We start from the raw sequence: 26,617 nt of genomic DNA on the forward strand, positions 1-26,617 counted from the left end.
AGCCCCAGCTGTGCTGCGTTATGGCTTTTCTGATGTTGGGGAAAATGGCCCCCCCAGGCAGCGGCGCAAAGGTGGACTCGCCTGAGTGAGTCTTATGGCTGTGCCACCCCCCCCCCCCCCCCCGACACCGTGGACTGCAAAAACTGACCTCGATCCACATCAAAGAGTCACTATAAACTTCTGGTGTGACTGGGCACGCTCACAAAATGGACTCAGGGGGGTCAGGAACAGAGCAAATTGCCGTGTTAAAAGATGCAAAGGCAACCGAACCCCCCCCCCACTTGCTTCCGGGTGCAGATGTTCACACAGTAAAAGTTTGCCCACTTAAACTGCTTGGCTGCCGTCCTGGCGTCCTTCAGGAACATTTACATAAGTTCCCCTCCGCGGTACTAGCCGTCCAGGTGTTCCCTAGCCGGGACTTTGCATGTCGGTTGTTGTTTTGTGTAAGTAAAGCCACAGCGTTGAACGCCAAAAGATGCGGGCAGAACTTTGTACTTGGAAATGTAAATCCTTCCTTTGTGCTGTGGGGATTTTGTTCCGCTCAGAGGCCTGGGTCCCTTTCCTCTTTAGCAACAAGCATAGAGCAATACAGGTGACTGGAAATACTGGCAAAATGGTCCCGATCAGTGTTCCTTGGAGGACCCTCAGGCATCCATGTTTTTGCTCCCTCCCAGCGTATCTCTACCAAACAGTCAAGAAATCAGAATGTTTGAATGCCTGGTCACAGGTGTGCTGGGATGTGGGAGGGAGCAAAAATGTGGATGTCTGAGGACTGGGATGAGAAGCACTTTGACTAAAACATCAAAAAATGAAGAGTCAATATTACGTAACTGACATCTATAACTGCATGAGTAAGTGACACAGAATTATCACGAGGGTGTATGACATCTGTCTTGCTTGTGCAGCTGTTTAGTTTCTCCATGGTATCGGTTCGTTCTCGTCACAAGCGGCCCCAAAAGACAGAGACACGGATGAGAAGGCGGCAGGATCATCTGGTTCAGAAGGAACGTCACGAAGCGACCCCCGTGCTGGGAAGTCACTGTCCCCCCCACAATAAGGAGTCCTGGTTTATGAAACTCCCCCAAATGTGGAGGCAACTTGTGGTATCAATGAACTGATTTGACATGAATCAGAAAATGAGCAAAAAAAGAGCAAAACATGGACAAAGAGGTACGTTCATATGTAGGAAAAAAAAAAGGAAAGCTATGTAAATTGTAAATTGTTTTCCATGTAAATTGTTTTTAAGCGAGTGAATAAAAGGGTAAAACATTTCATCTGAAGATATATATATATATAACATAACACATATCTAAAAAGTCAGGGCAGGCTAATCGAAATAAATAAAAATTCAATCTTTTGAATTAGCTAGTGATTCTGTTTTCCATTCATTGGTGATGAACTAGTCAAAAAAGTTCACCATTTGGCCAGGAATACACAATGACAACATGGAGCCAGGGGGTCATTGAAAAGCAGTCTTTGGTCTTTGTGTGTTCCATCCATATTCTGAAACTGCTTGTCCTGTTCAGGGTAGTGGGGGGGGGGGGGTCCGGAGCCTTTGGGCGTAAGGCAGGGAACAACCCAGGATGGGCCAATAACCCATTCTAGGGAACCTCAGCATGTTTTTGGACTGTGGGGCGAAAGTGGGGTACCCAGAGGACACCCCATGACAACACGGCAAGAACATGCAAACTCCACAGCAAAAATGTCCACACCCTGGCAGACACTCGAACCCGGGTCCCAGACACGTGAGGCGATAGTGCTGATCACTGCACCACCATCTCGCTCCCTTCGTCTCTGTGCAAAGATGAGCTCCATTCAGCCCACCGACGTCCTGACGAAGACATTACACCCTCTGAGTCCCGCAGAGTTCAAAACGAACGTACGCTTTCGTCGAAGCCTAAACGCGCCTTCGACGTCAGCCTCCACCTGAGAACGCGGCCTGCTCAGAAGCCAGGCTGCGGCAAGGGGCGCTAGCACGCTGGCAGTCCCCATGGGGGGGCGGGCCGGCACTCGGGGAGGCTTCAGCCGGGCTCTGAGAGTGCCATTGCCCTTTTCGTCAGCGGAGACGCACCCGGATCACTTTCCCAGCTCACAGCGGGGAGTGTGGCAGCCGTGCCTCCAGCGACATGTGGGGCTAGGGGTGTCTCTTACAATGTTTTGCTTCATTCCCGCCACCGAGCATACGTCTGCTGTCACATTTGGGCAGAGTTTTTTTTTAAAGGGATTTACAGAGTGGTCTGTCCAATCCCGGCTTTTTTTTTTTCTTTTTTTTCAATTTTTTTTTTTTTTTTTTTTTCATTTTCACGGGACAGGCTTCAGTGACAAAATGTGTGACACAACACCCACTATGGAGGTTGCCGGGGAAGACTAAGCATGTGTACCAGACTGGCTCTCTGTGCTAATGTTTACAGCCCCCCACTGAGCTACTGGGAGATACTCCCATCACGGGACCAGGCACATTACTGCCATGTGTCTGCGCCTCCTTAGTCTGACCACAATATCTGCAAACGAACCCTGTAATTTAGCCTGTTTAAATATGCCGCACAAACTGTAGGAAGCTGCTAAACGCCACTGAAACATATCCCCCCCCCGTTCGGGTACAAATGCACCCCTATGAAAGCCCGGGTGCGTCGACGTTAACACGATGGCAGGCTACCATCGCCCACCCAGACGCGTCCGTTATGGGGCAACTGGCACACCGGTGATGGAGCTGACACTCAGCCAGTAGCACGTTGGGGACGGGGGCTTGTCTGATGCCGCAGAGACGACAGGCTGGGTGTCGTGCGCGTGTGTGGCGGCCCTTGGAGGCACTGCAAAGTGTTTTCCAGAGTCCGCTTTAAACCTGGGTGAATATTGTGGGGGGCTAGTAGAAATGCTGATGTAGCGGCGATCCTAGCGGCCTGCTGGACTGAGCTTATAGGTCTCCTCAGTTCCAGGGGATGTGGTTTGGATGTTACCATGGCTACAGTCCGCAGAGATTCTGCATCGCCTCTTCGGTACAAACACACAGAGAAAACTTCAGTCAGTCATTGTCTTTTAATGTATGGCTTAAAAAATCCCACACATTATGTGGCGATTAGTATTTCAAAGGGTGTAATATTAATCTGTCCATCCTGTAGTCCAAGCCTGGCCGATAATTTTGCGTGGAAGGCGAAATTATTATTTTCTCATGTCTCACGAAAGGTACAACAGAACAATTGTTTGTTTTTGGAAGTAGTACTTCTGTTTGTTATCAGTCGTTGGGCTCGAACGTAAAGATTTACCTTTTTTCCATTATAACGATCACACAGGCTAGAAAAAATACATGGCTAATGGGCCAGCTTTTACCTAGGTCTGCTGTAGCCAATCCCAGGAAACACAGAATAATGAATTCACCTAAACAAAACTCAGGAACTAGCTACTAACCAAAACCAAAATTCATACCTGCATGTACAGCTTTGACAGCGGCAAAAGCCTCCATGCAAATAATCTTTTGCAGAAGCCATGCAAATCTTTGGCATGCAAATCCCTTCAGGAGCACTTGTGAAGAAACTTGAACTTTCTTACCCTCTTAAGGAAAGTTCTGCCCACTTCACAAGAGAAAACAATGGATTTATGATAATTATTTAAGATAATAAAATAAATCGCAATTTTCTATAGTAGCAAGTGAAAATGTAGACCTTGTTTAAACTTCAGGAGAAAGGGATTGTACTTTTGTTTATCAACGATAGCTCCATGTTGTGAATATGCATTTATTTATAATAAATAAATTTAAAATACAGTAATTCCATTACTAATTTAGTCACAGGTTATGACACTCGAGCATGAATCAAATTTTCCCCGCCAAAAAGAGAACGGAACTTTTTTACGCAGCTTTTCATAAACAAAATGCACTTAATGATTTTTTTTTAAATCATATTGTGGGCTGAATTATTCGAGGCGGTTTGCATGACAAAGGCATGCAAAGACGCCCAAGCCGGCGCGGTGGGAGCCGCTCCTCCTGCAGGCGGTAGAGCGCCGCTGGCTGGCGGCTCGGCGCTGCTCCACCGCCCGCTTCCTGGCACCACCTGAGTACCGGCTCACCGACGATGAACGCTGTATGACTTTTAAGATGCTGTTGCTTTTCCCAAACAGGCCAAGCAAACGCAACTCTTTTACTCTGAAAGTAAGTAGCACAACTTTAACTCGTGTATTACCGTAATACATATTTATTTAATTTCGCTTTATATTTTCTTTACTTCATTCACTACCAAAAAAAAAAAAAGAAAAGCAGAACAAGAAGCACAACTTTAAGTGCGCTGAGCCGCGGTCGCATACTTCCATCAAACTAATATTTTTTAACCATTCATATTTAATAACTTGTTAATTGTAGTAAAAACTAGTAAGAGAATATCTTTGTTTGCCTTAACGTCTTGATGCAAGTTAAAACATTACGTTGAGACATTTGGAGTCGTAGCTTCAGCAGCTATTGTTTGTCATGTTATGATTCACACAGAAATATTAATAAATTAAAGAATAGTTTCAGTTTACATTTGTCAGAAATATTTAGTTTACGCAGAGATTGGATTTCACTTTTAACACTTTTCAGTTTTGCGGTTTTAAATGTTATTCCCAGTTTTACTGATGGACTTTTGGTGCAAATGCTATTTTACTTTAATTACAACTGCGGAGTTAACTTTCGTTGACTTTTATGAAAGAGAGAAGCCGTTTTCAGCGGTCTTCCCGAAAACAGAAGTGCTCTGTTTTACTGCTGTCATAAGCGCCCTATAACACTTGAGGCCGCCTTTACACCTGCGGCATTTTTCGCCCTTGTCGCTTTTAGATCTTTGCTCCCTTACTGAAGGTCTGTTCCTCTTTTTATATCTCTAAAAACAAATTAGATTAAAAAAATACAAATATGGATCCTGTATTTGCAATTGCGAGGCAGTATCACATAATGATATGGCCATCTTGGATTTGTTTTAAAGAGTTTAAATCGATTAGTGACGTCAGATTCGTGAACGAATCGTTCTTTGGAACCGGTTCTTCTCAGTGAATAAGCCGAACCGGTTTTCAAATCTAAAAATCTTTTTTTCACACATTAATATATAAAACAACCTTTTTAATTTGACTTATATTTGCTTTTCATGTACTCTTCGTAGCCATGTTGCGTTCGGCTGCAGTGGTTCCCTGTAGCGGTTCCCTGTGACTCCCTGAGTAGTTCATCATTTTGGCGAGTTCGGTTCAAGCGGTTTCTCGGCAAATCTCGTGAGACCAAAACTCCCACAATGTGACCGGTCCTGCTTATGCCGAAAGTATACTCCTGAGTTAAGATATCCGTTTAATAAACGTGCGGATCCCAGCATTTATTGTATAGGGTGTGTTGCAGGTACCAGAGATTTTATCTGGTTTTTGGAAGCTGAGCGTTCGTCGGTATTTAAAACGCTGAAGCCTGCTTACGTGATTGTTTTTCATTGTACTTAATCCCGGAGCGATCAATCTACATCCACAAGACTCAGAGATCACCAACATTTAAATAAAAATAAATTTTCAATAAACACGTAGTTTGGATAAAAGTATTTGAACAAAGTGCAGTAACATGTACTGCCCCCCTCCCCAAACCGATTCTTTTAATCGAACGTTCGATTCATTTAAACGAACAGTTAGGTAGAATCGATTCTGTAAATTGAACATAGCTTCCCATCACTAAAATCAGTCACGTTGCCTGGGGCTTAATTCGTGATTTTGATGTTTGTTTTACTGCGGACTGTTTTATAGGGTTTGAAATGTAGAACCTTGTGCTGTTGAGTTTCAGGTGGAAATCTTGCTTTGAATAAGTACAAAGGGCATCTTTCTGTAATGTTTGGTTAGTTAGTTAGTTACTTTTTTTTGTCTAATTAATTAATTAATTATCGACTTACCCAGACGTGCTGAACCCAGATGCTATCTGGGAAAGTGTACTGCACAGGAGTACACCCAAGCTGTACTAATTTCTGGGAATATCCCTATAAGGCTTGCTTCAGGTTTGAGAGCGAACAGAACCATATCACATACAGTACCGATGAAATTTATAAATTATATGCTTTATTTGGCATTTGCACAAGTACAGGTACCTTGAGACAGGTTTCCCAAAGTTGCAAACTCCCACTCTAGCTGTTGTGACGCACTGGTTGGGGGTTGCAGGATGATTTCTAGCATGTATTTATGAAAACTTAAAAATTTGTAACTGGCCTATTGTGATAAATGCGCCATTGAGGTATCTGCAAGGCCGCCACACCCCGGTCAGTGAAACGCGCCCAGGAGACCCTCTCACCAGTCAGCTAAATGAGGAGCCTATGGCACTATTATTTTGTGGGCCATTTGGGAATCCGTGCTTGGAATACTTCTGCTTCTCATATGCTGTCTTGCTCTCCTTTGAGACACAGACATATTCAGTTGTAAATGGTGCCCCTGGATGGTTAGGGCCCTGGCTCCTGGGCCCAGCACAGATATGGCTGACTTGCTGAGGTTCTAACCAATGACCTTTTGGTCACAGGCATAGCAGTCTAACTCACCAAGCCACACACCGCACCCCTGGGGTGATAGAAATAGGAGTGGAGGTGGATTTAATGGAACAGCGGAAAGGAAAAAACAAGGGAGATGTGTCGGTATAAGATGAAGAAATGGATGTTGAGTCTTGGAAGGTGATGCAACAGAGCTTGAGTATCTGAGTCAGGATGTTTGTTGAGGGGTCAGCAAAGGAAAACAGACCCCAGTCTTATGGGACTGTAAGGTGCAGGTCATGTAGTGGACGTGGAGGGGGCTGCTCTCTGTTTTGATTAGAATATCTTTGACTATTGTGCTGGATGGGTGAGTTTACAGTGAAGCTTAAAAACCAGGTGATACAATGAAATTGAAATGCCAATACACTATAGCTTCAACAAATTTCAATATTTTTGTTTGGATAGATGTTATAATATTGGCTGTAATGTTTTTGGCACTAATCATTAGCAAATGCTAATGATGACTACAGTGGTCACATGACTTTTGGCGATATTGGATCTGAAACTAGGGTAGCCTCCTTGTAGAGCGATGACATCATTTAATAAATTTATCTTCCGCCCCCTCGGCATGTTACATCTAGTGACTGTCTGTGGTGCTCTAATGTTGTGAAGCATCTTTTATCTTTTCATTCTGCTGTGCAGGGAAATATATTTCTATTACAGTAAGTGTTCAGGTGCGTGACCTAATGCAACTTCCCACGAACTTTTTTCAGAGGTCAACTAGTGCCCTCTCCTGGTGTGTCTAAGCCATTGCTCCGATTGCTTTGCAAAAAAAGAAAATACTTGGCATTTACTGCATTCATTTCTGAGAACTGTTTTTTTTTTTTCTATAAAAGCCAGTCCAAAGAGGTGATGTTTAAATAAAAAATAAATATCAACACCTCCAGCCGGCATAGAAATGACCAATCTGTGGCTCTCACAAGTTTTGTGGGGAGACACTCTGAAAATTTTTTTTTGAAGTAATACGGGGTGACAGCAGTTGGTGTGTTCGGTATGTGCTAAGTGTGTAAACTGTCACCTGGCCCTTTCAGAAATGCAGTAATATGTCCACGTGTTAGTGGTGTGACTCACATCATGGCATGAGGAGCGCCGCAGTCAGGGATCGTCAACCTGTCTCTACACTGACAAAGGTATTTGTAGCATGAGCTGTCTCTGTCCATGCTATAATGTTTTGGTTGATGAAGAAAGGCTACCTAGGCTGCATTCTTCAAATGTCATGGCCATGATGAAAGTCAGATTTTGTTCACAATGTCTGTCAGAAGTCACCACGGTGACACCCTTCTACCCAGTGATCCCGAACACGCCATACTAAGCCTTGTGTAGCATATTCTGGTGCGAACGGTACGCCCTGTTTTTATGCCGACTGTGCTCACGTACTGAGGCCCTACACCGATTTTTAAGGCTGGTCTCCCCCAACGCGGCGTTACGTCCAGCCTCCACAAACCGCTACCTCTCTCCCAAAATTTCTTTAATATGATCTTTGACTTTGGTCACACCTCATTCGACCAGGTTAACGCTCAAAACCAGCGGTTTCCTCCCTACGGGAAGACGCAGAGGGTACGCGGTCATGGTGCTCAGTATTAATCTAGACCTAATAGCCTCTGAAAGCGCAAACCTCACGCGATCGGTACTACTTAGAGGAATGGGAAGCGTGTTCTCGACAGTGGATAAATAACAAGCGTTCCTTCACTCGCGTAGCGTTGCCCTGGCGCAGATGGCGCCTCTTAAACTCATAATTTCGACGCGACCCCTGGATGGCATCCCCGTAACAGTCGGCGCGTGCCAGCTGTTGTTTCTGCGCGTCTCCCACGGCAAGACCGCATCTCGTAGCAGCTTGTGGCGCCGGTGCCGGGGTCGCCTGCGGTCCGCGTTCACGCCAGTGCCCCCCCCCCCCCCCCTCGTTTGTCGACCAACCCACCCGCGCCGGAGAAGGCAAGGAGGAGAGATCTGATAGCAAGACGGCGTGGGAGTCGACAGGGCGAAAAGGTGCCCTTGAAGAGAGGTCTGGGAATAAATCGTCTCATCAGAGGGTGCGGAAACAGGTTGGGCTACCTGTATTTGTGTGTTGCTGTTCGGTAACTTACCGTTATTTTTTTCCCACTCTTTCTTTTGTTCTTTGTGGCTCTTAGACAAAGGGTATCAAGTTTTTTTTTCCCTTTTTTTTTTACGTGTACACAAGGCTGAATGTAGGATTTAGCTGATTGCTGTGAAAATTGTACATAACCAGCTAAGTAACAACAGTTGTGTTTTGGTGACACTGGCCTGCATTTACAAAAGAGAGCTGCTCGCCCTCTGGGGCAGCGTGGAGTCCGGTCGCAGCCCCCATCTGCCGTGACTTCAGCTCCTGCGGTGTGCCTCCTTCCTTTGTAAAAGAATCATGTGGAAGATTCTTTTACCCCAGTTGACATTTTATGTTCCTGTCTTTAAGCGCTACCGTTGGTATGCTGAAGTGGTGCCGTGCAGCCCAGCAAATTGGGATTCTGTGCCTCTGATCAGAAGGTTGTTGGTTCGGGACCCGAGAATGGTTTCACCGCCGAGTAAAGGCATTAACCCCCAATTGCTGCTGGGATTGGCCTCATCCTGCTTTCTCAAACATTTTACATCACCATGAATGAAAGGATCGTATAAATCAATAAAATGAAGTATCTTGGGTCAGGTATGTGTCCCAAATATACTGCCCCGGGTCACCTGCCTGGCATCCGAACCCTCAAAACTATTTTAGTAAAGAGGTCTCTTATACACCTCATCGCTATCTGGGCCTTTAAGTTAAGGCAAATGAATAATAAAGTGTTTTTTTTCCCCCCTTGAAAATTCACACCCACTTCTTAATAACTGTGTGATCCGCTTGTGTTATCCGATTTGTAAACCAGATGACTTGGAACAGTAAGAGTAGTGGAAAACTTACCTGACGTCCACTGCCACTGCAGTTGGGGTGCTGCTTCTGGGTGGGCGTATGTCTGGGCTCCAGCCCAATTCCTCATGCCAATGCTATGGGGTGAGATGTTTTCGATTAATAATCGTGCTGTGTGTTTTTTTTCCCTTTTTTTTTTTTTCCTTCTCTTGCATGGATTTAACATCTCGTCTGCACTCGGTGACTTCACGTTAACCATTTTTCTCCAAGACGCGTTACTTCGGCCGCTGTTTGTAGTCTCGGCCCCGTTTGTTTTGAGACGGCCCCGTGTGCGATGCAGTCCTGTGTGTGTATCGTTACAGGCGTGGATGCGATGAGAAGCCGTTTGCTTTATCGTGGTTAAGGGTGGAGGATTGGGAACTACCTGTGTAGCCTGGCTGACCTTTGTAAAGTGAACACGTCAAAAACAGATTTTCCGCAGTAGTTTAGTTCACCAGTCTTACAGTCTGGCCAGTTTTTTAGTGTTTGGGTTCTGCGGTCTCTGCTCTTGGCACATCTCTGCTTCTGAAACATCCCGAACATCGGTGACATGGCTGTAGGACTTCTTTCCCGAAACGTATGTGGTGTCGGCGTCGAGTCTCAGTACCGCAGACCCCAGTAATTTATTCCCTTTAATTTGGCCTCCGCCGGACGAGCGTTTCCAGTCTGCGGCTCTGGCAGGCCGCCCCTTCGACAGATGAAGATCTGTCATTTTTCAGTTTAACTATTTTCTGCATCATTACTTCACAGCAAAACATTTAGCCGCGAAATCCGCCGGCGCTAAGACCCTGGAGAGGACCGGGGGTGGGGTGGGGTGGGGGGGGGGGAGGCGGACGCTTCCCCAGATGCCCTTCTGTCGTGCTGGGTGAGGTTCAGGCAGCACAGCGGAAGCTGTGGCTCACGTGGACCTCAACCCAAAGCGCTCCCACTGGAAGTCCTGGGAATCGGGCCTTAAATAAAGGGCCTGTCATTATTAATAGTGCTTAGAAGGGACAGTTCAGCATAAACCTGGACACTGAACATCGATTTAGATTTAATTATCAGAATGTCAGAATGGAGATGTATTGCTGATATCGATTTAGTGTGTGTTGTAAATGGCATTTTTAATTTCTGATGTCCGTGTAATATTTTTTAGAATTGGTAAATCGTTGAGGCGGAGTTTATTATTTAGGTTTTAAAGCATTTAAATTATTTATTTTAATTAAACTATTACATTTTTTAGACCATGTAGAGGTTCCAAACCTGGCAAAAGGACTCTGGCGAGAGTCATTACCGCCGTAGGGATGTGCTGCCTTGCCGACGTTCCTTGCTTTGTGAATCATCCTGGTTCTGAGAACTTCTCTATTGTAGCAACGTGGGGGATTTCCTGAACCTCCTCGGCCCCGTCGGTTAAATCACCTCCCTGTTCCCATCCGAGGACCAGCCGGCAGCCTCTGACGATGGAGAAGTTCGACATCACTTTGCCAAGTTTAATTCCTGCCCTGCTCATAGAATTAGTTGGTATGGTGAGCAGAAATGTTCCAAAAAAAAAAAAACCGTTGACAGCTTATCATATTGGTGCTTCCTGACCTGCTGCTGAGCACAACTTCACTGTGTTTACAGCATGTTAATGGAGCTTCAGCACCTGGGGGGGTGTGGGGGGGGATTCAGGTATTTCAAAATCCTGAGGGACACACATAAAATAGGTTAAAAGACAAGAGATTTTTCTTAATCTAGTGGAAAGATCTGTTATAGAAGAAATAGATTCCAGTCAGTATTTGTATATACTTGGTAATTTGTGGTGGTTAGAATACCGGCTGATCAGTGTGTATCGGACGTGGCAGTCTTCATTTAAAATGTGATATTTACTGAAAATTAATTACCAAAAAATTAATTTAAAAAAGGACACCTGTGCACGGGTCACCGGATGCCAAATATTTCCCATAATGCTGTATAGCGTGCGGTACTGCTGCATTCCTCCCGCTGCTGAATCTGGCACGCTGTGGGTGACGAGGTGCATGACGGACGGGCAAGCGGCGGTCAGGGCGCCCTGCGGGGGACCGAAGGCTTCCGCGTTCGCCGCCCGCCCGCCCGCTCCTACACACGCCCCTCCGCCCCCACGCGCGGCCTCGGCGGGCCGTATAGCTGTCGAGCTGAGCCCCCAAGAGCCACCCGCTGCTCCGTTACCTCTTTGTTCGGGCGCTTGTACACCTGCTGATAACATAGACTGCTGGATCCGGGAGCACAGATCCAGGATCTGCTGCCAGCGAGCTACGGTCTCATTGTGCCATGGGAGCAGAAGAATAAGGTGTTTACATGGGGTGGGGGTGGCTGGCGGGGGGGGGGGGGGGGGGGTTGATGTGAATGCTAAACGGGAGCAAACTATAGGACCAATAAGGGATCAGGGTAACTTCGCCAGTCTTTATTTTTAGCCGCGCCGCAATGCTAACTTAGTGGATAAGGGTGTGGATTTGTGCGTTCGGCGGCTTCTGCGGCAAAGTTTCTCATGCTCAATTGGGCCCCTCATGAAAAAAGGACAACCTAGGTGTGAAATTGATGTTCTGAAGGAGCGGCGTATGTGTCACTAAGTCATTTGACTAATATGCTAATGCGACGTGACAAACCTTACATCCCCGACAGCTTTTTTCTACTCTTCAGAAGCCTGTCGGATCACATAATGTACTTCCTCTGGCTCCTCTTCGCGGTTTTTTGGACCAGCAGATGATCAGAGTTTCGACTTAAGTTTGCATCTTAGCTTCACGCGCCGGTGTGGTCGCCGGCTAGCGTCGGTTGCGGAGCAGTAGCTCAGAACACACTTCTAACACGAAGGCCCTGACTTTAGCTCACTTTGACAAAGATGTGAAACTTAACCATAGTTAATATGTCCAGCTGTGAAAAATGGTGCAGTTGTTACGACATGTTACAGTGGAGATGAGGTGTGGCTGAGCAGGGTTAGGTCACTGTACCCGTGATCGGAATGTTGCCAGTTCGATTGACATCCTTGGCAGAATAGTCTTTTGGATCTTTGAGCAAGGTCGCGGGTCCCCAGAAATTCTCCAGGAGCACTGGATAAGTGGCAGACCTTTCACTTGGACCCCGAGCCTCTCAACTATATATAAAGTGTGTGTGTGCCACAAAATGGAGAGCAGGATGGCATGTATGAAAAGAAGTATTGCGGATGTACCTCTATCCGTACGTGTGCAAAGGACAAATACAGCATCATTTCATTTACATTTTTTCATTTCAATAAAAGTAAGCATATTGCTGTGACCGTCTTTGGGACCTGGGGTCCTCATGACGGGGCTGGTAAAGCACATAGCAGACTTGGCGTCCCGTCGGTAGTGTGCCACATTTTTTTTAGGAGGCTGGGGTCTGGGTCACATGAGGGCCTGGGTGACGTAGCAGGTGGTGCCGAGAGGAAAACCTGAATCGTATTCTGCTGCTTGACATCAGCTTACGTGCGTCAGTGAGAGAGAAAGTGTGGCTGCATGCAGGCCGTGAAAGGCGTGATGCCGTAGGGGGGAGCCGGAGAGTGAGCATGGGTGGGTGGGGCTCGGTGGGGTCACCTGGGGTCAACTGAGGTTAAACTGTAGCAGGGAACAGCCGTCCGCCTCGCGCCGGGGTTCCGAGCTCTCCTCTCTGCCTTCCAGCGGCCGGTCGAGACCCCGAGGCACAGGGGGTGACCCCATTGCGGTCGGGTGGGGGGGGGGATGGGAATGGGGGTGGGGGTAGGAGGGGGATGGGGATGGGGGGGGAGTCCAAAGGCGGGGAGGGCAGGGAGCAGGGACAGCCAGCCTGCTGGAGCGCGGGGCTGTCGACGGCAGCTGTCAGCGCTTTGGAACCATGAGCAGACAGATTGTGTGTTCTGGAGCTCCAGCCAGTCCGCCACCTGGCAGGATTCTCCTCATTAGAACTTCTAGCTGTTTCGCTCCCCGTCTGAATTATTCCAATCGTTTATTTCTTTTCTTTTTTATTTTATTTTTTTTTAATTTTTAAGGATTCAGTGGCAATCGCTGGTGTAGACACGAGGGGGAGGGGGAAGGGGGGGGGTGCGCTGCGACGTTTGAACGAGCGTGGTTTCCTGCTCCGCAGATTCTGGTTTACGGGCGAGGGAGACAGACGCGTTCGGGGACAATGGAGCGAAACGTGGCCACTTTGCCCCAGCTAACCTGGTTCCCGCCGCCTCCGCACTCCTTTGTATAAAAGTGCGATACCCCCTAGTGGACAGAGGGAGCTGCTCCAAGGCGGACTCAGCTAAAACAGCAGAACCGGGACCGATAAGGTGGTGCCCGGCGCTGGTCTGGTCTCCGAGCAGAATCGTCCGCCCGGCTCCTTTGTGCCGAGCCGCTCTCCGGAGCCACATCCTCCAGCTGGTGAATCTTGCGCTTGGACCTTCCCGGCAAGCCTGGCTTCCAGGGCCGAAAGACTCCCAGTGCTGTGAGTCTTCGGGGCCCTGCCGATTGGCACGCCCGTTTGGTTAGTTACTCATCCCCCCCCCCCCCCCCAGCATCACACCCAGGCTGGGGGGGGCTGTCGCCCCGCTGCCACGGCTAGCGTTGTGGCACATATGCGCCTCTCCCCTTCCTCGCATGGTGCTGTGCCGCCCCTGTGACCCCCCGGGCCACACCCCCCCCCCCACCACCACCACCACCACGAGCTGCTCCTTTCCACCCTCTGCCCCCCTTCCCCCCCCCCCCCCCCCCAGGACATAGCAGGAAATTAGCAGTGGCGGACGCTTTTAAGAGCGACTTCTGTTCAGTTTTATTCGTTAACAAGAGGACAGGAAGGGAAACGGAAATGCGGCTCCGGTTTGAAATGTAACGCGATTACGATAGGGATGCTACGGGGAAGTTTAATACACTCGCTTAAAAACAAATAAAGCGGAACTTTTGCTGCTGGATCTTCAAGAAAATTTCCTACTAAAACGTGCACTTTATTCAGGATGTTTCTGGGCTGAAATCCTGCCTGGAGCAACAGCCCCCGAATCTGTTGACCCGCAGTCGCTGTGCTCGGGAAAGCTCCGTCACCTTACGGGCCCGGATTAATTAACCGGAATTACAGCGTGATCGCGAGGCCCACCTCAGCCCGCTGTCGTCTGGTGGTGTTTTTTTTCTGTTCTTTTCTTTTCACCTTTGTGGACAGATACATTGTTCCTGAGGGAAAAACACTTCAGAGATGAAAAGGGAGGTTGTACGGTACACAGATGTACCTGGGGAGACTTCCCGATTTCGCCGCTCTTTCCGATGTTTTAATTTGCTCGCGGCCGACCTGAAACAGCACGTGCCGCGATAACGGGCCCCTGTGCTACGGCCGTGGTGTGTTTTTCATTCTGTTATTGTGATTATGTAGCCGCTTGGCGCTAACAGCCCGTTACTATACTACCGTTTGCTGGCCAAACGCTATTCCGTTCCATTTTCTATTAGCCACTGATTAGCACCCCTTCTCCCCCGGACTTGAACCCGCAACCAAGTGGCCCTGCATCTTAAGCCAATTATGGGTGGTCAAGTAACACGATCGTGTGAGTAGGGGGACAGGGCTTGGAGGAATAGCGTGTGGGACTCGAGGGATGTTCCCAGGACGGGAACAGGGCCATTGTACGTGATTTGTTTGTGATCAGCTAGTTCTCTTATACGGCTGCTTTGCTTTTTACGTGACCGTTTTTCAATTTGGATTTTTGACTGGAGCATTTTGGTATCGACCTGGCAACCAAGACAGTGGATTCGAGAGTATAAATCAGTTTGGGAAAGGAGGTTGTGCTTTGATATTACTGACAGTACAGCGCAGGGCCTGTTCTGGTCCGGCCCGTTTGACACGGTGTCCCTGTAAGCGAGGCCTTGTCATGCTTTTAAAAACGAAGCTTCGCACCCTTTGTGTTCAGCGGGTCAGTGAAATACCTGAGAACAGTGACAGCCCTGCAGACAAGCTGAGCTGCTGGCTCCGGTCCCTCGGAATGGGGGGGAAGGGCGACACCACCAGATGCCCAGCTGAAAGGCACCCAGTCCGGGCTGGACCCAAGTGCTTTCTGGGAGACGGCGCAGCTCACAAACAGCGCCCTGTTGTGATCAGTCGCACACGCCGTGTCAGGTCGTCCCGGCACCCGGCGGTTCCGGTCCCAGCTCACGGGAGAGCGAGAGCGGGCCTGGACATGGCCCCGTTTGTTTTCTGGCACTGCCGCCCCCCCCCCCCTCCCCCGCTTGTGAAAAGAGTTATGCCGTGTGTTTTGAATAGACAGCGTTTCCCTTTGTGTCGTTGATCAAAACAGAGGGCAAAGTTAGTCAGCAAGTCGCTTGGTTCCTATATCCTGGTTCTTCAAGCCACTTTTGTGTGGAGCCGGACAATGTTTTTCACTGTGTGTGACTTTGGGGGGACACTGGAGGTAGGACGTTTTTACATTAAACAGCTATAGAAAGGATTAAACGTGAAAAGGAGCAGCTTTTTTTTGCGTGTGCCCGTGTGTTTGCGTAGTTGCGTATCTGTCCCTACATAAGAGCGTGATGCGCGTATATATGCGTCACAAACACCGGCGTGCACCTTCTTACGGCGTGATTTTTTTCTCTTTATGCATGCGTGTGATGGATATGTGGGAAAGGCAGTTAAATGTGTGACAGTCCTCCTGTCCCCACTTCCTTTATTTTCAGGCACAATTTCGCAGTGAAAAACTCGCGTTTCCAGAAAAACGACATTTCGTGTCACGGTCAGGGACCCGCTTACACATCTCTCTATGCTGTTTTTTTTCCCCCCAAAAACTTTTGACGTTATGAGTCAGTTCTGCTTAAAACACTGACAGGAACCGTCCCAGCACACATGGAATATTTGTGTATTTTTTTTTTCTTTTCTTTTTATCTGATCTATTTACTAACCACAAGATATTTGCCTGTGAATCCCTGGCCCTTCTGATATTACCTGGAGGCAAACGGTACAGATTTATACAACTTATTTACAACAAGAGCCAACCCATTCCTCTGGAAACTAGGCTACAGATCAAAGGGATTGTTTTGATCTCTGCTTAGCGTATTTGTCTAACCTAGCCAGTGATACTGAAGAGTGCACCAGCTTTCTGGTGATATGCGAGCACATCTTTATCCTCCTTTTTCTTATGTTAGCTCTGGATTTAAGTACTTTCTGTATTTAGGAGACAACTGGATTTGCCAGCTTTTGAAATTTAGTTGCCCACTGCTGTCTGCCTGGCACTCAGAAATAGATAACTAGGTATACACTACAGCTAATCCTGATCAGCCTTGTAATAGTATTTGTGGACTGTACAACACCCAATTATGACACAACATGTTATTTTTATTTTCTTTAGGCTTAATTACACCAGGAAATATGGTTTGTTTTTAGATTTTCCCTTAACATTTACCTTTTTGCATTTTGAGTATTTACATTTTAAATTTAATTTAATTTATAATTTTTTTTTTTTTATGAGCAAGCTGTTGTCACGCCATACCGTACAGACCGCGGGTTGGAATTCTGAAGGACGATCGTGAGCACATCCATCCGATCAGGTGCCGGCGACCAGCATCGTCACCACGGAGAGTGGCTGCGTCGACGGCAACCTGGACGCAGCCCGGGAACCGTGCTGTTTTTCGCGAAGAATGTAGATGATTGTGGCGACATACATAAAAGATATCAGAGGGACGCATCTGTCGTAAAAAGACGTCGTGAGCTCTGCGCTGGCGCTAAGAAACACGCTAAAATTATACCGCAGTGTAAAAAAATGTGGCACGCCCTTCCTGGCCATGCATGCCAGCGGTTTGGGGGGGGGGGGGGATATAAATGTATGTTTGTGTATAAATACTACAGACGGGGGGATATATGTTGAGGGCCGTTTAGAGCCCGGAGACTCCTGGCCCCGCAGAGATAAACCTGTAAGAGTGTTTTGCAGAAAACGATGCGAGAGGCCGACGAGGGGATGGTGAAGCAATGCTTCGGTGAGTGGAAGGGCAGCCCTCGGAAGTCCAGGGCCATGGAGAAGCCAGATGAACCAGCTCTGGACAGCAAGGAAGCCTCCTCTTCCAGCAGCAGTAGCACCAAGCCCCCCGGAAAAGGTATGGATCCGCGGCAAACGTCTGTGAGCTGCCGGCGAAGTATGTGGCCTCATGCGTTCGTTCGAGTTGCGCCGTGGCGGCACGTGGCAGTTTTGTTTGTTGGTGCTTCAAAAACAAATATGAAAATAAGAAAGCCGCTTACATACCTGTTCCTCTGTTTTTTATTTTTTGTGCCACTGGATTTTGGGGAGAAGCTTAATTTTTAACCACGGCACCTCGTTCTCCCCCCCGGCGGCCGGGGCCCGCTCCCGCGGACACACAGGAGCCATTGTCCGCGGCAGAAAAAAAATTCCCTTTGTCCGCCGCGTTCAATGTGGTCTCAGCTGAGCCACTGTTTACCTCAAAGACAAAGCGAAACACAACAAAACAGTCACAGGTGTTACGGTAAAGGGAAGCCATTGAGGATACCAGCTGTAGTCCCTCCAGGAAGTGTCTTTGTACGCTGGCGCTGTGGATGGACTTTTGACAAGGGCACTCCACAGAGCTAGACGGCCCTGTTCCATAGTGTCAATAATGTAAGAACAATAAAGTATGTTGAAAGCCATTGAAGTGGGACATGTGGGGGGGGGGGGGGGGGGGGTGTGGGGGGGTATTTCATAGATTAGCCCCATCTCCGCAACCGAATCCCACGGCGAGGGGGCAGCTAGGACGAACTGGCCATGCTCACCGTCGGCCCGGCAGTAGCCGATTTCCTGCGCGGGCGGGCGGGCGGGCGAGCGAACGAATGCGCGTGTTTGCGCGCATGTGGCACGAACGAACGCGCGTGTTTGCGCGCATGTGGCAGTGTCACTCATGCCTCATTTACAGATCATACAGATGCACATCTCACCTCACAGCCGGCGCTTACCGCGGGCCTGAAACATACCGTCGTTATAAATTTTAATGTACGAACCTCCGTCCAGCCGCTCGTCATTATCACGCGGGCCTTAAAATGACACCCGCAAGTGTTATGGAAGTTTCTTCCTTTCCACGGGCATGTGTATAAACAGAAAAGACGTTTGTATGTTTACACTGAGGAGCGCTGGCTAGATGGCGGGGCGTGGGGTTAGAACCTGACAGACCGGCGCCAGTCGTAATGGGAGGGCATAGCGGAGTTTGGACTTATCTGAGTATCTGATCCGGTGCGTCGACGCTGAAACACCAGAGGCGCAGCCGCCACGAGGGTTACCAGAGAAAAACACGGTAAAGTGAACACGTGCCGGTCCCACCTGGTGGGTTTCAGACAGAGCGGTGTGTCCTTACAGCGGACGTGACGTTTGAAAGAGGCTCTTGTTGCCCCACGGCAGGAGCGAACAGCCTGTCAGTCACAGGCCGGCTTAGGGATGTAAAAACACACAATCACGCTTGTTAGGGGCGGGTAAAATTAAATCAGGTTCCTAAAAAAGACCAATGTGTTAACAGCGGAGTAAGCTGTGATAGGGGGTTGGGGGTCAGGTGTGTAACGCCACACAGAAGGTAACAAGCTGAATGTGCCGTTTCGTACATGCAGACGCGGCGTCAGACTTACATCAGCCTCGTATTTATTTATTGCTTTTTCACGTTTTTCCTTGTCCTTCCTAATTTTCTCTAGAAATCTTAATTCTCTCAGAACAGTATTGTTACCACCTTCATAAAATGGATGTTATTTTTATTATTTAAATGTTACCATTTGCCCAATAAATAAATAAATTCTAAAAGAAACATTAAATAAAGAACAGTTATTCATAGCAGGTTACGATAAATTGTAATTGTAAATTGTAATTTTATTTTTTGTAAATTGTTATTTCCCATGATAATATAAATGGTGCTGATGCACAGTATTATTGAATAACATACTAAGTTCATGTGGTGTAAATCATGTTCAGATCTCAGCTGTGTAATTCGCCGATTGTGTATCGAAGCCCCTGGCGGTGAAGTAAATTGGCTTCGTTCCGCCGAGGGTGGGTGGCAAATCGGCGTGGGTCATCCGGCGGCTGCTCGCAGCACGTGGCTCCCGTCAGTCCCCGGTTGCCGGCGGCGATGGTTGCCACCTTCCCGCTATTGCCGGCCACGTGGTGCCAGCCGATTTGCTTATGTCAGCGTGAAGAGATTTTAGGATCACCACAGGCTTGTGGCACGCCGGCTAGAGGTCTTGTACTATGTGCCACCAGGGCTTGTGAATTTAGGAATTCTGGGTACTGGGTATTGAGTTTGAAAGCCCACACTGCCCACAAGGCACTCAGGCAGAACGCTTCCTAGGTTAATTGCGAATGTCCGTCAGCCAAATTATGCTGTAAGCGCTGGGTCTCCTTATGTAATGCAAGGAGGCCTCCCTTGCTGCTCTAGTCCAGCAGAGGTCAGCACAAAGCATGGAAGGGAGCCGCGGAGATCTTCAGCCTCAGAGCTGTCCCCGCTGCTGTGGTCGCATCGGAGGCTGCAGTTCAGCTTCACGCAGCGTCTGACACGATGACAAGACTTTGAGTGTTTTTTTTTTTGAAGATGAGGATCATAAGAGAGTAGGGGGTTAAAATTGGTTATAAGGAGTGGTCGGCTGGGGTTCGCAAAATGGCCTCTTAAAGGTGTACTGCCTAGAGAAAAGGGGCTTCTGACTTCAACTTAAACCTTACTGACACCTAATTAGTCCTCTGAAGACTTAAACTCCTGAGCAGAAGCAATGCAGGACACTCGCGCCTGTTAGATGGCGATCAACCTAATGTGCTGCGTCACTCTGCCTCGCGCTCACTGAGGAGTGTGTTTCTATTGCAGGAACTACAATAGCATCGTAGCAATTACATAATCATTACTGTGTAATTATATAATAACATAATGATCACAGTACAAAGGGAAATGCAATTAACGCGTAGCACCTTCCCCGCACGACCTGCACACCTTAGCACGTGCACAATGCGGAGTTCAGTTTGAGACAAGAAACCATTTCCAGTGCATTTGAAATTCACGAGACCCGGCCTGAAAAGGCTGAGGGGGATGTAATCACATTTAAGCTTTCAGTGTGGATCCTGTGTATTGTGCCCCTAAGTGTAGCCTCTGTTACAGTCTGACTCTGTGGTACAACTAGATAACTGACTATGAGGCATAGACAAATAACTAACCATCAGATACAGAGAGATTAATGACTCTGAGTCACAAACGGACACCAGTCTAAGGCACAGACTGATAATCGACTCTGAGCCACAGATGGATGCCTAACTCTGAGGCACAGAACGATAGCTGACTCTGGGGGTGCAGACACATAAGTGGTCCATGAGATACACAGAGATAAATCATTCTGGGGTGCAAATACAGTAAAGAACTGGCCCTGAGATACAGAGAGATAAATTACTCTGAGGCACAGACTTGTAACTGGGCCCAGAGATACAGAGAGATCAGTGATACTGAGGCACAGACACATAACTGACTCAGAGATACAGAGAGATAAATGACTCTGAGGCACAGACATGTAACTGCCTCAGAAATACAGAGAAAGGAAAGACTATAAGGCAGTCACATTTCTGACTCAGAAATACAAAGGGATAAATAACTCGAAAGCACTCTGAAACACGGGCACACAACTTTCCTCACGTATGGCCCGGCGTCATCGGCTGAGCATCACAGCAATTTAATCGCGTGTGAAGAAGGAGGGCTGGACGGAGGTGTCGCGCATAGAGCGTGCGAGCAGGGAGGCAGAGCGCGACGCCGCATGTGCTGCATGCACGGCCGCACTGAGCCAGCACACTCCCGCCACCTCCGTTCCTCCTGCACGCACTGCTGTGACTCGAATGCCTACACACCAGGCCTGCTAAGTTCAGTCAAAGGCACATGGCTCCTCCAGCATGCTTCTGAATCCCACCTGCAGGACGATTTTGCCTGTGATGAATTCATTATTTCTTTCTTGCTTTCTGTCCTCCCTTTATTCCTGTTTCATGTATCATCCTGTATAAATGATGTAATCGTGTATTACCGCAAATTCGTGTCGAGCAGCTTGGGTGACTCTGTTGTGAAAGGCGCTATATAAAAATAAATTGAATCGAACTGCCATGATATCACTGCTAATATTGCATATCAGGAGAGTAGGTCTTCAGCTCTACTTGATGCACGACTGCAGTTTTTCAATATTTGTGCGTATGTAGAGGAATGACGACGTGAAAGTAGCACATGGTGAAATCTCGCAGTTTCGCATGAGATTGACCTTGTTCTTCGATATCTGTGGGGGCTCCCGTAAACATGAAGTGAAAGCCGTTCGGCTCCCAGCAAGATGGAATCGCGCTGGATGCCGCCTTCCAGTGCACGGCCGAGTCTGCCGAAATGCTGCCTCAGACGAACGCATCATTCACCTGGGCCCGTTCCTTTCAGGGAGGTAGAGGAACGGTTCAGCTGAGGGAGAAGCTACTCTTTTGGATGAAATGAGTTTGCCCTGCTAGAGGCCGAGTGTGGCTTTGTGGGTTAAAGATGCTGTGCTTGTGATCGGAAGGTTGCTGGTTCAAGTCCCAGGACTAATAGAGCACATTTGCGGCTGGACCACTGATTAAGTCCCGTAGCCCTACTCATCTACTCAATAATTGAAATTCCTTGTTAATAATAATAAATACTAACCCTGTGGGGAAATTGTCCTTACGCCTCCCTCAACTTGCTCTGTTTTTGTAGAGCGAGTTGTCCACAAAGGGCAGCCACCCGTAGCAGCGCCCAGGGAGCTGGGTGTTAAGGACCTTGCTCAAGGACCCACAGACGTGTTGAGGCTGGGTTTGAAGTTGAACCAGCAACCTTCTGATTACAGGCTTAGTCCACTGAGCCACACGCTGCCCCCTGTTTCAGAGCAAGGTGACCTGAGTTCTGACAAGCAGCAACTAGCTCTCTCATGTCCCTTTGTGTGGACACTGCTCCTGTCTGGTGGACATGGGAAACTGATAGATGTCACCCCTCCCCCCACCCACAAGCGAGAACCAGTCTGGTGGGGCGGAGGCAGAATCATGGGATTATTGGAGAAAGGAGATTCCCCTTCAGGGTTTACAGGGATGGAGTTGAGACTGGAGCAACACGGGACAAGGAAAAAGGAAAATGTAGCGGCGCTTTGGGCTGAGTTAGGGAAAGGAAAAAAACGAGACCATAATCTGATTTGAGATGGACACCAGGAGTGTCGTTGGGTTTGCTGTGGATGAGGGACACCAGAACACATCAGTTCCTGATTTTTTGTCACAAATGAGGGACAGGTGGGATGAATCAACACAAATCACACTAGTCACTTGACTGCTCTGAAAACAGGCACACTCCCATCTCCTCTACACATGCTCCTAATATTCTGCTCCCTACTGCCATCCAGAGGCCGCTGAACTTATGCCGATCTACCTGATCTCTTGGCAAGGAGCAGATTGTTTAGTTTTGTTAGTAAATTATTAATGAAGTATCTCGGTAAAACCATTTTGTTTTCATAAAGCGGAGTGATGGTCATTGTTATTTGTTTTTTTTTAATTTAATTGCTCATGTAGTACACTAGCCTAAGCTTCTCTTTACATTCAGAAGCCGATATTCGGCATCAACTCGTTTAGGAGTAAGATGGCAGATTCTCAGTGTCTCCTGATGAATTATGAGACGATGCTCATTGGTGATGGTTGGGTCTGACTGACTGAGTGGGGGCTGTTCTCGTGAAGTGTGTGTTCTGGTCATGGCCCTTTCTCTTGGCGTGGTGTGTAGAATGGAGGAGATGTGCTGGCCGCAGCTTGCTTCTCAGCCTGCTTTACTCCCGAGAGTTGTCCTTCGTCGCAGCACCACCTGAGAGCGTGACGGAGTGCTGCAGGAGCACTGCCAAGAGATGCCGGGGCCATGCGAGGAGTTACAGGCTCGTGCTCCCTCTGCTGTGGTGTCTGAAATGGGGGGTCCTGGACAAGCTAATCCAACGGCAGCCGAAAGAGCCGGAGTCATGTAGCAAAGACAGGAACCCACCAAGCAAGCTCTGACCTCTCAGGTCTCAGCGAGTCACCTCCTACCTGCTCAGGTCTCAGAGAGTGACTGCCTACCTCTCAGGTCTCAGCGAATGATCTCCTACTGTACCTCTCAGGTCTCAGCGAATGATCTCCGACCTCTCAGGTGTCAGCGAGTGACTGCCTACCTCTCAGGTCTCAGCGAGTCACCTCCTACCTGCTCAGGTCTCAGAGAGTGACTGCCTACCTCTCAGGTCTCAGCAAATGATCTCCTACTGTACCTCTCAGGTCTCAGCGAATGATCTCCGACCTCTCAGGTCTCAGCGAATGATCTCCGACCTCTCTGGTCTCAGCGAATGATCTCCGACCTCTCAGGTCTCAGCGAATGATCTCCTACCTCTCAGGTCTTAGCGAATGATCTCCAACCTCTCAGGTCTCAGCGAATTACCTCCTACCTCCTCAGGTCTCAGCGAATGATCTCCGACCTCTCGGGTCTCAGCGAATGATCTCCGACCTCTCGGGTCTCAGCGAGTGATCTCCGACCTCTCGGGTCTCAGCGAGTGACCGCCTACCTCTCAGGTCTCAGCGAATGATCTCCTACCTCTCAGGTCTCAGCGAATGATCTCCGACCTCTCAGGTCTCAGCGAATGATCTCCGATCTCTCAGGTCTCAGCGAATGATCTCCTACCTCTCAGGTCTCAGCGAATGATCTCTGACCTCTCAGGTCTCAGCGAGTTACTGCCTACCTCTCAGGTCTCAGTGAGTGAGCTCCTACTTTTCAGGTCTCAGCGAATGATCTCCGACCTCTCAGGTCTCAGCGAATGATCTCCTACCTCTCAGGTCTCAGCGAATGATCTCTGACCTCTCAGGTCTCAGCGAGTGACTGCCTACCTCTCAGGTCTCAGTGAGTGAGCTCCTACTTTTCAGGTCTCAGCGAATGATCTCCGACCTCTCAGGTCTCAGCGAATGATCTCCGACCTCTCAGGTCTCAGCGAATGATCTCCGACCTCTCAGGTCTCAGCGAATAACCTCCTACCTCCTCAGGTCTCAACGAGTGAGCTCCTATCTCCCGGGTCTCAGCGAGTGACCTCCTACCTCTCAGTTCTCAGCAAATGATCTCCGACCTCTCAGGTCTCGGCGAATGACCTCCTACCTCCTCAGGTCATAGAATGACCTTCTACCTCCTCAGGTCATAGTGACCTCCTACCTCCTCAGGTCTCAGTGAGTGAGCTCAAATTTTCTTGAGGGTCAGGTGTTCTTCCAATAAGCTCGGCTTCAGCTTTCCTGGGTTTTTTTTCTGAAATTTATTTCAACATATACATCTACCCTTATTATTAAAGGGTGTCTGAAATTCTGCCTTTTGTGTTTTTAGTCCTGCAGCCTCCTTGTAGGGTAACATTTACGTATTTGTAAATAGGGACGCCATTCGTATTTTATCATGGAGGTAGCAGAGAACGGGCTCTTTTTCTGCAGGGACCTTGTCCATGATACAGGGTAAGCATGCTTGTGCTGTGTGGACGAATTCAGCGCAGTCCTGCCCACCCCCCAGCCTCCCCTACCCCCCCCCCCCCTGCATGAAACTGCAGCCCAGTGCTGGCACGGCCCCGCTATGAGGGAGTCTCGCAGAATGGGGTTTACTTGGCACTTCCGCTGCTGTGTGCTGAGGACACACAATGGCGGCCCGTGATCGGATTAGCTATGCGGGAGCATGATGTAACCCTTTGTCTTGCCTGTGTGGCGTGGGGCTCTTGGGCTGCCGGACCAGTGGTCAGACCGGATCCTGCAACTCAGCCCCCCTCCCCGTCTCCAGGAGCCCGGGAGCTCCTCCCAAACCGGGATGTCACAGTGTTAATCGGAATATAATAGCCCGCTGCAAGGGCCAAAGCACTAGCTTTGCGAAAGGCAGCTGTCAGATAAGGCCCGTCGCTGAGTCCCTTTAACAACTGCTTGGCACATGCCTCTTGAACCCACAAGAAAGGGGATTTCTGCCCTGACAAATGGACAAAGTTGTACCATTCTGCTTGGAATGAAAGCAGCCACATCGTGGTATCATTAGCATGGCTGCGCTAAATAAATTAGCGGTGTGCAATTGTGCTGGTGTATGTTTATGTTTTGTTACTGGAGGATAAGAGGGCACAGGTCCCCATGCAGTAAAATATCTAAAAAAACGTACCTTTAACACTTCAGTTTTATGGGTATTTTGTTGATGCCGCTGGCCGGCTCCGTCCTCGCTGGGCTTTTTGGCTGCGTCTCCTTACCAAACGCTCCGCACATCATTATGCTGTCCGATTAATATCCTATTGTCCATTGTCTTATTACAATATTAATTTTTGGATTTACCCTTGGCAGATTCAAATATAAAAAACGGTAGCGGTCTGGTAGAGGAGCAGGAGCTCTGTGTTTGGGCGATATTGCGCCCGTGAACCCCGGGCCGGGCCCAGAACCCATGTCCCTCTCGTCGGCTCACATGGATGCTGTCCATCACTGGAGCCTCGTTGTCATTTCGGAATGAAGCCCCCCCCCCTTTTTTTTTTTGCTTTTTGTTTGCTGTCTTACAAAAACACCGTTTCTGTCAGACGCTGAGGTATGCGCTTGTCTCTGGAAGACTCATGAAGTAGTTTTATTTTTCATATGTGTATTTAGAAAATCACCTGCGAATATGGTCTCTTCCATTTAGTACAGATACAATATTAATATGCAAGTTTCTGGTGTGGCTGCTCTATATTAATTATCTAATTTGTCAACACAAATAGCTAGGAAATAGCTCTGTGCGTCTGATATATTTACATTTTCATTTTGTATTATTACTTACTTTAAATTTTTTTTTGGATGTGAGCATAAGTCACGTCAAATTTTTTCCCCCGTACTAGAAAGAAGCAAAGACTGTGTTTGACTTGAGGTTTCCGATGCTTGTTTATCACTTTTAAATACCGTCATCTTTGCTGAAATCCCCTATCAAAAGAACCTTTCACTTGCTGGAATACATTCAAATTAAAATTTAAATCCTCCTTTGCATTTCTCCAGCTTCTTTTAAAATAGCTGCCTCCTTTTGAAAGCTGTTTATGTAGCGATCTGCTTATAATCCAGTTTGTTTCTCAACAGCGAAAAAAAAAAACACAGAAATCGTATTATCACTATCTCGGAGAGATGATGCGAGAAATCAGGGAGTATAAACGTCTGGATCTGGGAGAAGTTTCTTTTTCTTTTTCTTTTTTTTTTTTTAAGTGCTTGGGAAAAATCTGGAGAATATTGTGCGTCTCCTTTTGATTGAGTTCTTAGACTCAAACTAGCATTTGACTTGCAAATGCCAAAGCTAGCATCAAGCCCGAG

At 48.1% G+C, this 26,617-nt stretch overlaps 1 protein-coding gene across 4 annotated transcripts in view; it reads left to right on the top strand.

Annotated features, from left to right (window-relative positions):
• The first annotated feature begins 4,012 nt into the window (after positions 1-4,012).
• st18 (ST18 C2H2C-type zinc finger transcription factor) overlaps positions 4,013-26,617 on the top strand; it is an 82,837-nt gene continuing 60,232 nt past the window's right edge. For 2 of the 4 annotated variants that reach the window (XM_023815628.2, XM_023815635.2), the window contains exons 1-2: positions 4,013-4,144; positions 17,255-17,417. In XM_023815628.2, the coding sequence (XP_023671396.1) occupies positions 4,079-4,144; positions 17,255-17,417 (229 nt within the window). In that variant the 5' untranslated portion in view covers positions 4,013-4,078. Of the gene's footprint in view, positions 4,145-4,809; positions 4,823-15,361; positions 15,746-17,254; positions 17,418-26,617 lie in introns of those variants that run through there. The other 2 variants (XM_023815630.2, XM_023815629.2) reach the window with 2 other exon arrangements.

The sequence above is a fragment of the Paramormyrops kingsleyae genome, chromosome 4 (genome assembly GCF_048594095.1).
Source record: "Paramormyrops kingsleyae isolate MSU_618 chromosome 4, PKINGS_0.4, whole genome shotgun sequence".
NCBI classification, from domain to species: Eukaryota; Metazoa; Chordata; class Actinopteri; order Osteoglossiformes; family Mormyridae; genus Paramormyrops; species Paramormyrops kingsleyae.